Source organism: Drosophila persimilis, unplaced genomic scaffold (genome assembly GCF_003286085.1).
Source record: "Drosophila persimilis strain 14011-0111.01,24,50 unplaced genomic scaffold, DperRS2 tig00000000-arrow-pilon, whole genome shotgun sequence".
In the NCBI taxonomy this organism is placed as follows: Eukaryota; Metazoa; Arthropoda; class Insecta; order Diptera; family Drosophilidae; genus Drosophila; species Drosophila persimilis.
In genome coordinates, this window is record NW_020825288.1 from 9,439,038 (window position 1) to 9,451,573 (window position 12,536).

At 47.1% G+C, this 12,536-nt stretch overlaps 2 protein-coding genes across 3 annotated transcripts; one reads left to right on the top strand and one right to left on the bottom strand.

Moving 5' to 3' along the window:
* Positions 1–1,402, top strand: LOC6587508 (putative gustatory receptor 98b). Its single transcript, XM_002013033.1, has 4 exons — positions 1–871; positions 933–1,009; positions 1,069–1,236; positions 1,295–1,402. The coding sequence occupies exons 1-4, from the start codon at positions 1–3 to the stop codon at positions 1,400–1,402; spliced, it is 1,224 nt and encodes a 407-aa protein (XP_002013069.1).
* Positions 1,403–2,509: 1,107 nt separating this feature from the next.
* Positions 2,510–12,353, bottom strand: LOC6587510 (kinesin-like protein Klp98A). Of its 2 annotated transcripts, XM_002013034.2 has the most exons (12): positions 12,307–12,353; positions 8,860–9,083; positions 6,553–6,866; positions 6,327–6,496; positions 5,826–6,255; positions 5,030–5,761; positions 4,793–4,966; positions 4,484–4,606; positions 4,256–4,369; positions 3,143–4,196; positions 2,895–3,073; positions 2,510–2,827 (listed from the first exon to the last, which is right to left on the bottom strand). In XM_002013034.2, the coding sequence occupies exons 1-12, from the start codon at positions 12,351–12,353 to the stop codon at positions 2,585–2,587; spliced, it is 3,804 nt and encodes a 1,267-aa protein (XP_002013070.1). In that variant the 3' UTR covers positions 2,510–2,584. The 2 variants fall into 2 exon arrangements, with proteins under 2 accessions (XP_002013070.1, XP_026840251.1); XM_026984450.1 differs by lacking the exon at positions 4,484–4,606 and having other exon boundaries at positions 2,585–2,827.
* Positions 12,354–12,536: the final 183 nt, after the last annotated feature.

Consider the following 12,536-nt stretch of genomic DNA (forward strand, 5'->3'; position numbering starts at 1 on the left):
ATGAAGGGTCGTCGCCGTCTGCTGGCCGCAGCTCGTCCGTATCTGCAGATATTCTCCGTGTTCGCGCTGACGCCTCCGCCCAACTTTTTTGACAGGACCACAAATAGGCGTCTGAGGCGGTTCTTGATTGTGGGATATGGATTTTATTCGCTCATTTTACTTGGGGTTCTCATATGTATGTCGTATGTGAATGTGTTGGCCTTGAACGCGGAAATCGAACAGTTCAAGCTGGAAGATTTTACCAGAGCCATGGGCAGAGTGCAGAAGGTTGTGCTCGCCTCCATGGGCATTGTCATTCATCTGAACATGCTCCTGAACTACCGTCGTCTGGGCCACATTTATGAGGATATTGCAGATCTGGAAATGGAGATTGATGATGCCTCCCAGTGCTTTGGCGGACAGCCGGGGCATAACAGTTTTCGCTACCGTTTGGCCACCAATTGTGGCCTGTGGCTCGTCGCGCTGGTCGGTTTGATGCCCCGATTCACTATTGAGGCTATGGGTCCGTTTGTGTCCTGGCCCAGCAAAATTCTCTCTGAGCTGGTACTAATAATGTTGCAGCTGAAGTGCCTGGAGTATTGCGTGTTCGTGGTGATGGTTTATGAGCTGGTGCTCCGCCTGCGTCACACTCTGAGGCAGCTGCAGGTGGAGCTGGCCGACTGCAATCAGCGCGACATGCTGCAGGCTCTGTGCGTGGCTTTGCGACGCAATCAGCAGCTACTCGGCCGTGTCTGGCGATTGGTGGGCGAACTGGAGAAGTACTTTACGCTGCCCATGATGTTTCTGTTCCTGTTCAACGGTCTTACCATTCTGCACGTAGTTAACTGGGCTTATATCAACCAATTCAATCCGGCTGATTGCTGTCGCTACGGTAAGTCTCTCTCTTAAGTATCTACTAAATTCCTTCAACTGAAAATCTGTCGTTTCTATAGTGAGACTCGGCAACTGTGTTCTGCTGCTGATCAATCCTCTAGTGGCCTGCTATCTCAGCCAGCGTTGCGTCAATGCCGTGAGTGTTTCTATTTAAATTTCCACCTGAACAGAACCTCATCTCTCAATCCCTTTCAGTACAATAGTTTTCCACGCATTCTCCATCAGATTCGTTGCCTCTCTGTGGCAAACAATTTTCCAGCACTATCCATGGGCCTGCGGGAATACTGCCTGCAGCTGCAACACCTCCGACTGCTCTTTACCTGCGGAGGTTTCTTCGATATCAATCTGAAGAACTTTGGCGGGGTACTACATTGCAAATACAACGTTATTTAGAGCTGTCTTCTAATCAAATATTTTTCAGCTGATTGTCACCATTCTGGGATATACAATAATTCTTGTGCAATTCAAATTGCAGGCCGTTGCGGAGGAAAAAGGTCGCTTCGATCTCAATAACAGCAAAAGCTTTTAAGCTTAAAATACCATGTAGATTACATGTCATGTACACGTACATGTACATTACATTGCATCTACATTTGTATGTAAAATACAAAAAAAATACGCGTACTATTAATTAAAACAAGATTTAAACACTTTTTGTTGTGTATAATTACGTATATTGTGTATATTTTTGGGCCAGCACACCCGCACACCTACTGTCATCGGTAAATCGGGATTGGCCTGCCCGAGAGAGGGGATTTACGCTATTATTGTTTCACTTATTGCAATCATCATAATATCATAAATCGTGTATATAAAGTATTGTATCTAAACGCGTTTCCTTACATTGAACATTTCATGTTTGTTTCATCATTTTCAAGTAGTTGTACTCATAATTAATTTACTAAATAATTGCGACAATCATCAACTTAAGTGTAAATACTCTTACATGCTATAATCGAATAACCTACTGCCAAATATCCGCCCACCTAGACCCGTCTACAGTGCTCCTGTTTATACAATTATCTTAAGCCTAAGTAGATTGTAGAGTTTGTCAGTTGTTGGATTTGTGTTCGCTTGGGTACACGATACAGATTCAGTTACAGATTCCGTGTTGATAACTTTCAATTGATATAATCACAGACTTAATAACTGGAATAACTTTCGGAAGTATTTGTATATTTAACTATCGTTTGAGGAATAATTAACTAATTAAAATGCGCCAGCAAAACAGTGCTTGGGCCAAAATCGAAATACATACCATCCTGCCATACCATACCATTTCAAACCAATCTAAACAATTCTCAACGTGACATTTTAACAGACATATTTTTGCACTTAGTTCTAGTAATTATCTCAGTGATTGCAACACATTGCCACTGGCAGTTACAGTTTTAGAGTTTTACAGTTTCAAGTGTGTGTGTGTGTGTGTGTGTGTTTAATATAAAGCTCCATTACAGTTACAGTTCATAATAATAACAATTGGTATATATGTATGTATAAAAAAAAGTGGTTGAAAGGACACTGGTGGTCTTACAATTCTAAGGGCTTACACATTTATTTCGCTCTTTTTTATAATTACTCTACTTAGTACATACTTGGGAGATAGCTACTCAAAACAGGTCCATGTTGTCGTTCATATAGCTTAACAGGTAGTACAAATAAATAAAAAGACACACTGTAGGCAGGAGATAATTCAGCAGTAGGTTAACTATTATCCCGTCCCATGCTTCCCGTTCTCGAACAGGCCCTTCTTGAAAAAAGACGACAGCTGGACGAGAGAGGCCCGCGTGAGGCCCGGTCCCCCAGGTCCCTCATATATCGGGCATTGTGGTATCTTCGAGCAGACCACAAAAAGCCGACGTAAGTAGAGCTCCAAAAGGCGTCGACGATGCTTGGCTACTGGCTCGCTGTTCGACGCAAAGAGCTCTCGGCGTGGGAATGGTAATGCAGAGATCTACAGTGGACACAACGTGGGAATAATATAAGTAAATTGTGTGCCTTTTCCTGTTGAGATACGCTACCTTGGCTCCATAGCAGTGCTTCATGCATAAATGCAGCTCCCGGAAGCGACTGTAGCGTCGGAGAATGTTCAGTTTGCCATCGGGCAGGGCGATGCGCACCTCGTACTCGTAGTGCGTCTGCTTGCCAGCTCCACGCATCACAAAGGAGGGTATCGTTATGAAGTGATCGCCCTCAGCCGCTGAATGGGAGAGACAGAAGAGCACATTGAAGTCCAAAGACCATGGAAGGGACAGACTTTGCTACTTACGAAACTCCCGCATAGATGGGCAGGATCTTGTCATGCTGGGTGGATAGATTTGCGATGTGGACTCCTCCATGCTGGTGGGGCTCATCACACTCGATCGCATAATGGAGCTCGCCAGCTCGTACTGCCGCTCCATTCCGGACCGCTCGTCGGCACAGCACTGGGCGTGCGCCTCCAAGTCCTGCACGCTCTGGAGCATTTCCTGCTCCATTTGAATGTAGCGTCTCTGCAGATCCTGCAGATCTGCAATTTGCTCATCCAACTGGGTCTTGTTCAGGTCCGTTTCGAGGTTCTTCATGATCAATGCCTTCTGGGCGGCAATCTTGCGGCGCAGCGAGTGCAGCGGACAATACGGACGCGAGATATCCGAGTGCCGACCTAGTTCACAGGAGGAGCAGGAGCCCGTATCCTCGTCACTGGTGCGCACGCTCTGCTTATAATTGTTGACGTGTCCATTCTGGAGCAGCGCCTGTGTTCGGCTGTCCAGGCACACGCCACTGTCGCTCATTATAGCCTGCGAGCTGGGCGTTGCACTGGGTGCACCACCTCCGGTGCTGGTACTGACACTGCCACTGCCACTACCGCTGCTTGGGCCGGCAGTGCAGGTGCGTGAGGCATCTTCGCTGCTGCCTGAAATGTCGTCATCCTTGCGCGTGTCTTCCGCCTCATCCTCTGCCTCGCAGGAGCAGTTGCTGAGCGGCGTCTGTTGGCCCTCCGTGATGGTGGGCGATGAGACAAGCGAGAAATTCGATTGGGCGGTATGGAAGGTATCACAGGTCTCATAAGTGTCCGATTTGGACACATCGTCTGCCTCGTTTGTGCTGGTCGAGGTGGACATGGACAAGGACTTGTTGCTGAGCTGCAGCTTCATAGTCTGCTTCCTGGCACGCATCGCCTGCGCCTCGGCCTCGCTCTCGGCGCGTTCCAGACGCAGTCGCTCCAATTGAGCTTGGATCTCCAGCATGGTCTCATCCACTTTGGCTATCTTGCTGGTGCTGGCATTGAGAATGCGCTCCTTTTCGGCTATCTCCTCATCCAGTTTACGTATTTCCTCATTCTGTAAAGTGGTTTAATGATTCATATACATTTAGGGGGGTTTTTCAGAGTGAGTCTTACATTTCTGCGAACAGTGTCCTTAATAAATTGAGCGGCAAACAGATCCAACGAATCAGAGACCTGCAACAGCAGCTCATCATTCAGAGGAGTGCCTTCCTCGATCTTCATGCCCATCTATAAAAGATTTTTATTAATATTTTTGGTTAGACACTTGTTGTGTTTCTTTTTCTACGGCTAACTACTGTAGTTCTAGGCAAACGAGTTCTAAAACAAAAACAAACAACAAACCTCGTCCAGTTTGCCACAATCTTGCAGTTCCTGCAATTCTTTCGCTACATACTCAGAGAAATCGCGTTTCTTAGAGTCGAGCTGCGTCTGAAACGCTGAAATTTGTCTACACACAATGTCGATCTAAAACGAAAATGGAACGAACGGAAAAATCATAAGGAACAAAAGCCAGAACATAGGAAATGATAAGTACAGAAAGAGAGAGAGAGAGAAAAGAGACGGCAGCCAGAGATAGACAGGCATATAACAAGCACGCAAAAGATCAATCCATTCACATTGCATGCCACAGTAAGGATCCGGGAGACGCACCTGAACCTTCTCGTTGGTCTTCTCCCACAGCAGCATATCCTTGCGGGCAACCAGCTCCTGTTCGCGACAATTCAGTAGCTGCAAGCCATCCATCTCCTCCTGCTCCAGGCGTATCAGTTCCTCTGTCAGCTTCCTCACCTTCGTCTTGTATTGGTCGTGCATCTGAACGCGTTCCTATGAGAACAGAATAGGTTATCGCCGTCTGTTGGCTTCACTGCATTCTCCGCAACCACCTACCACATTCAGCTGCTTCAAGGCATTCTCGATGGTGTCGAGAATCTTGCGATTCTCATCCTGCAACTCTGGATCGTCCCGCGACATGGGACACTGAGGATAATACTGCCGTTCGGGGCGCTTATAGGGCGATGCCCCATCCTCGTCCGAATAAATGCTGCACGTGAGCAGGTTCTCCTTCGACGACGTGATCAGCGACAGTCGCGACATGTCCAGCTGCGAACGACTCAAGTCCTTGCGCAGCTTGGCCGCCTCCGCGGGATTGTTGAAGCGAAAGATGTTCGTGCGTCCCAGCAGTATGATGTCGCCCTGCGAGATCTGCTTGGGTTCGTCAATCAAATGGGCGTTCACCCAGCACTGGGCCAGGGGCCAGGGATGCAGCGTAACCACGCCGCCCTTCAGAACAATACTGCAATGCTGGGCCCGGATTCCGTCGCCCGCCAGCTCGATATCCTGCGACAGCTCCGCCTCCTCGGTGCCAATGCGCGTCTCTCCCTCTTTGAGGCTGTAGAGGGTCACTCCGGTGGTCACATCGTTGTGGATGCCAATCAGATGCGGCATCTCTGAGTCGAGGACCACGCCCACACCGGACTTACGCAGACCCAGGCTCTTTTGCTCTTGCAGAATCGACTGGGCCACCTTCCATTTCTCCGTCCACTCTTCGGTGAGTACTTTCTCCTGTGCCTCCTTCTTCTGGAGATCGGCCAATACCTTGAGAGACGGCTGCAATGATTGCTAGAACAAAAGAGTAATCAGAACCAATCGGAAACATCCTGCCATCCCCTGACTTCCGACTTACAATGTCACCCGCAAGCATGGACTTGAGCTTGTTGATCTCCTCCCTGAGCTCTCGAATCAGCTTCACATGGGAATCCTCATTAACTGTGGGCTTGTTGATGATATTCTTCGCTCGATTGGCGTACCGCAAGGTGCTCAGGGTCTCGCTGTAGTTGCAGTCCGCTGGGGACAGGGCTGCAATCATGATTGTCTTGCTGTTGCCACCCAAACTGTCCTTCAGGAGCCACGTGAGAATGGAGTCGCGATAGGGTATGTACAGCACCCGCTTGCTGGCACTGTTCGGGGTTGTGGCCAACGTCGAGTTGTTGTGTGCGGCGCTCGTCTGCTCCGCCAAAGCGGATATGACGCTGCCCAGCGTCACCAGGGACTTGTTGATGTGCGCCCCCTCCTTCAGGCGCTGACCCGTCGCACCCGTTGCATTGGCACGCTCACTAAATACCAAATAAAGAAGGGGAGAGGAGAGTCATTGCGCTTTCTAGAGCTTCATGCTCCGCTTACGCACCTGCCAGCCAGATCGACCAAATGGATCTTCGAGACTGTCTCGCTTGGCATGTCATTCATGAAGACCGCCTGCACAAATGTGATCGTGAAGATGGCGTGACTGCGACTGCTCGTGTCGTTCATGTTTGTGCTGGCCGTGGTGCGTTGCGCATTCCCTCGAGCAATGCATTCCTGCAAGGGACGTACATAATGAGTATGATTAAAAGATCCACTCAAGATTCACTCACCTGAATCTCATCGAAATCGGACACCGCATGCTGCGACAGATTCTCCACGTAGGGGCCCAGACTCCGATGCTCTCGCACTCTCAGCCCGTGTCCGGTGCTCTGTGCCGCCAGCAGATCCTTCACCCGCTCGTTGTAGATCTCCAGGTAGCTGGCATGCGTGCGATAGCCCGTGCCCGACTCCTGGCCCACGCGCATGCGATTGAACAGCTCCTCGCAGATGCGCGGTATCAAGCCCGGATTGTTCGGCGTGCCCATCATCGTGAAGGTTTTGCCCGAGCCCGTCTGTCCGTAGGCGAACACACATGCATTGTAGCCTGCAAGAAGCAAATGTTAAAAGGTTACCATCCATTCATTCGAGCGTGTCCATGGGAATGGCACATTCCCACTCTGTCAGCGCATGTCAGGGGAGAAGCTCTGCTGCAAGCGGAGGGATCATGCACACGCAATGTCTGCTCTTTTGCTCAATGGCAGCAAAGCCCTCAGCCCTACAGAGTATAGATCTTCCCGACAGATCGATTATGGGGTCTCTGCTGCAACTGGAAATTGCTGCAATGAACTTGAACAAGGTGGAAATGGCAGATAAGCTGATTTTCCACTTTTTGTTACTGTGAGATTTGAATTATCTGCATTGACACTGATCCCATTAAAGTTTAGGGTCAGCCCCCAAGCATTCTTCTATCTATAGCAGACGCTGCTAGTCTCAAGGATAATTATCCACTTAATAGTATTTTTTGTGAGATCGCGGCACCATAAATGGCATTGTTGATGTCATAATACAGATGATTCACCGTCAAAGATGTTGCATTCAAAAAGTCGTGACGAAATCTCTGGCGCCCCCCCCGTCAACAGGGAGTCGAGAAAAACAGAAAGTGGAATGGCGTGGCGTGACGTGGCGTCCCGTGGAGTGGGGGATAGACAGACATATCACGCCCACTGGGCGGTTAACAGAAGTGCGCTCAGGCAGGTGTGTAAGATTAGCTTTTCCATCGTGTCATCTGAGACCGCACAAGTGGCGCAACAACAACTGGCCATCTGTCCAGCGTTTAGGCAGGCAGTCCCCCCGTCCCACATGGCGGAGACTCCGAGACGAGTCATCGGAGCCAGTGGGACGCCACTTGCAGTTTATGCAGTTTGTTTATGGCTTGTTTTCCTAACTGCATAATTCATTCAAATGTTTGTCATTCCCAGGCCCCATGCCCCAATCCCCATGCCCCAATCCCCATGCCCCAATCCCCATGCCCCATCCCCATCCACTTCCCTGTTGGCCAATCTTCGGCCTCTGCTTGTAATTCAATATTGAAAGCGTGCCAAACAGCAGACGCCAGGCAGCCGACATCCAAGCAGCCGACAGCTGTTCCATTTCGCTTGCCATTTTCCGTTTCTGTTGTGGGCGAAAGTTTTTGTTTTTGTTTTTTTTGTTTCTGTTTTTGTTTTAGTTTTAGTTTTATTTGTTGCTTTGTTTCGTTACCCTTGAAGTGGGGGGGTATTACAATTTGAAGCATCTCCGGTTCTGCAAAAGCCATTTCCGGCTGAATAAAACGTGACTTTTCTTCTGATTTCCTTTGGCAAAAACTACAACAAAGGAGTTGCTCATGGTCTTTGGAAGGGTATCAAAAGAGTCTGCCTTCCTTTTCAGGTTTGCAATGAAATAATAAATTAGTTTTTGCTCAAGTGAAAGCGCGTAAAAAAAAACTACGCATTAATTGCAGGGAAAATCTTCGGAAGGCACGTGACACCCAGGCACCGAATCCCACCTCCGGCGGTGGCCATCAATCGATCAAATCTAGCCCCCAAGGCCGCCAGAGGGGCGCCCAGCCTGATGACTCCTCCTCCTCCTCCACTCGAGTGGCATCCAGCCGGCAGCCGGAAATTTGCATGATTATTCCAAGCGGCGCATTCATATTCATTCGAGTCGAAGTTTGGTCTTGGGTTGTGTGTACAGTGGAGCTCCTATTTTTAGACCCAAATGGTGTTTACAATAAGGAACATTTTGGGGGAAACCACCCCCTCCCCCTGCCCCTCCCCACCTTCGGCCATGGCGAAGCCAATAAGCAGACGCACAAAGAAAATGTAAACAAAACCGTAAGTGCAGGCAAACAGAAAAGCGAAAAAAGAGAAAACTCTCGGCTGTTGTGGGTGTCTCTGTGTGCGGCTAATGGGAAAAATCTAGCTGTCATGTGGCAGAGACCCCGTGAAAACGGGGGGCAATTAGTTGGGCGGGGGTTAATGCGTCACGGGACAGACAGACAGACAGACAGCCATCCGAATGGGGTGCGGGGTGCCATCGCGGGGTGGAGCGTCTCTCACCTTCGTAGGCACAATCGACCACATCGTTGCCGAGATCGCTGTACACCTGCTCCTGGGTGGCAAAGTGCGGATCCTCTGCATCGAACGACCAATACGAGTAGTCGAAGGTGAAGTCATGATGATTGTCCCGTCCGGCATCGCGGATCGACTGCAGCCGGGGCTTCATCAGGCGCGTCTTCTTGCCCTCCATCTCCATGATGAGCTGTGCGTCCATGTCATTCTCGCTGCAACAAAGAAAAAAGACAGATGAGAGGATGGCATTTTCATTTGTTATCTGTTTAAAATAATTGGCGGCCTTGGTTGGTTGATGGAGAGCTATTGTTGCGATTTTATATAACTTTCCGAGCGGCTCCCTGCCTTCACTTCCATCTCCCCATTTTAACGACTTTCCGTGTCGGAATAAAGCAATTTTTACTTCAACAAAAAACAACAGCAGCTCATAAATATTCCTATTAACGATTTTTGCATGCCCTAAACAAATTCCCGCCCCTTTCTGCCACCCGCTGGAGGTGCCCTGCCCTGCCCTGCCCTGCCATGCAATCCAATTGACATATTCCACTGGCAGCTCCAAATACAGTCTAGAGCTCTGGTGCTCTGGTGCTCTGGAGCTCTGTGATCGGGCGACAGCTACAAATTATAAATGAAAATCCGGTTTGCAGGGCATAATAAAATGCTGGAAAACTTTATTGCAACATCAAAAGGAAAAGCGACACAAATGAAAGAGACGGAAAAACAAGGCATAGAACATTTCGTTCGTTCCAAGATGGAGGGGAAATGGGCAAAGCGGAGAAACGGGGAAACGGGGAACCGGTTGACTTGAGTTCATAGGGGCACCCCCACACACACACACACACACAGATGCATGGTATATACTCGAGCATTCAAGAAAATAAACAGAAGAGCCATCATCCGCGATGCCACACAAACAATTCAATGGAATGATAGCCAGAGAGCATTCTGCTCCTCTTCAGAACTCTATTCTATCATAGGGGTCATTTCTATCAGAAATAAGAGAGGAAAACCTATTGGAAAAGAGAGACTCGAAAAAAGTATACGATTTCTAGTATATACATATGTAGATCCCATTGTCCCAAGCCCTTTTTCTATGGCATCTCGACTAGAATTTGTTAGAGTATGATCCCAGAAGTTTTCTACAATTATTCTAGTATTATTCTTGTATTACTGCAGGATTATTCCAATATCATTTCCTCTAGGAGCTTTTTGGTATCAATATCCCAGTAGTTTTCTACGTTTTTATTACCCAGAGTTTACTAGTATTTTTTTATGATTTCTTTAGTACGTTTTCTAGTATTTCTTCTAGTATTTTTCTAGGATTATTTGAGTAGTAATCAAGTACGATTCTGGAATGTTTTTTAGTCCTATGCTAGTATTTTTTAGAATTATTTATTTATTTACAAAATGAATTAAATCATTTAATTCTAAAATTAATAGGCTTTCTAACAAATAGACCTTCGGCTCGTCTTTAGAGCTATTTTTGTATCATTCTAGTATTTTTTTTTATCAATTTTTTTGTATCATAGTTTTCTGAACATTTGAAGGATGAATTAATTGCTGATAAGCTTACCCAGAAATGGGAATTAAACAAGTACTTAAAGTAAATAAATATTGTTATATTGTGGACTAGAAAAAGGCATTACTTTATTGTTTGAAAGAAATAATCTCTTTTTTCCCCATTTATATTTATTACTCTCAAGATCATTTATCTTAAGCGGACATCTCTCCAGAGACGTGAGAGTTTTTGCTGAACTTTTTCGTTGCTGATTGCAGAGAAAACCAAAATAGCGAGCATTTGAAAGAAACCCAGGCTGCCAGTCATTTCCGCCTCGAAACGATCCGTTTTCCAAAGCAAACATTCCTTCCATTCTCGACTATTACAAGGGTATTTACGAATCGGTCTAACATTCGCTCCCATTCTCGGCAGTCACTGCAATGTCTTGTCCCATTTCGAGCGGCAGTTTTAGGTCATTCCTCTCTTTGCCCCATAGCGTGGCATGATTGCGCTGCTCCACTTGGCCGTTCTCTGCTCTGCTCTACTGTGCTGTGGCTGTGGCACTTTTCGGTTCTCAGTGCGTTTGAGTGGTTTTAATTCGTTAATCTTTGGCCCGTTGTGGAGAGCAGACATCCCAGAGCCAGAGATTACAGGAATGAGAGCTGCTTGAGCGGGATTTTGGGTTGTGCATTCGTTCGTACTGACAATTCCGAGAGACGACAGCGTTGATTCATGTCTCAAATTAAACATTCATGCAGCCACTAAAAACGAACAAAAATTGTTTGTCTGAGCCGTGAGTCATGAGGCATATACAATCCATTGTGAGAGAAATATGGGAACTTGTTTTGGTTTCGGATTCGTGCTAAAAATTCGCTCTAAACTCGTAGATGTGTGTGCGAGTGTTTTTACGAATCAAATTTGGGTGCAATAAACATACTCGTACTTGTAGATAATTATTGTAGGTTTTTCCTTCTTTTTTTTGTTTTTTGTTTTGCGAACACTCGGTCGATTCAGTCGGCACTCTAGCATGACTGCGATGGAGGAGAGCCGTGGAAATGTGCCCGTTTGGAGGCTAACCAAACACACAGATGAACCAATGGTATCCAATGGATGGATCTGGGCAACAGTGGAGTGCTTTGCATAAGTCCACTACTACGATAACGATGATGTCACAACTTCAAAGCGGAGCCCCCGGCGGGAGTTGCTATTATAATTACAGTTTTTTTGTTTGTTTGGTCGGTTTCAGGCACAATTAACACACGAGAGAAAACCTATAAAAAAAATAGCTTATATTTTGCTTATGTGTGTGATGTTTTTGGCGAGTTTTATATCGAATGTGCGAGGAGATGAATGACATCATTACACGGGTTCCTTCCATCTTTCTTTGTTTGGCAGCAGTTCTCTTTTGTCCTCTCTTTCTGCCTGTCTTTCGCTTTGTACGCAAGTAACTGTGCCAAAAGCAATGACCGCTGCGCCGCAGATAGACAAGATAAAGACACAACAACAAAAACAGAAAGAGTAAAAAAAGGTAAATGTTCGCTGGCGGTTCGAAGAATTACAACAACTACAAAAGAGAGGTACTAGAATGGGGCTTCAGGCAGACAGACAGACACATTGGGCAAGCCCACATCAGACACGCCATTACAGGCCATTACACGCCATTCTCCCAAGTAATAGTTGGCTAACCAAAAACCAAAAATAAATCAAGACCTTCCACGTTCTATGGCAATCCCGTGGCAGTCGACGGCCTTGCAAATCGAAAAGCTGCTCCTATTGAGGGAGCTCTAGCCATACATATGTATGTAAATCTCAATTTAATCAGAGGAAATGCAACAGTTCGCCCACGCATTAGGGGGCGTTCTATAAACATCCACTTTATCGCTGGTCTGGACAAACACTCTCTAACACTCTACTCTAATCCTCTAACCGCCGCTTACCGAGTGTTAAAGGGGCGAACCCTCACGGCAACCTTGAGCGATGACATTTCGGTGGTGGTTGTTCCTCGGATTCTTGTACTCCTTTTTTTCCTATTGGATCTGAAGTTATGTGCCGTTCACGGGGGTGGGTGCGCGGTACAGTATATCCAGATTGAGATTTTTGCAGCAGCAGGTTTGTCCACTGCCACGAGCCACGTAATTTGAATCGAGTGGGGAGGTGTGTGGCGTTC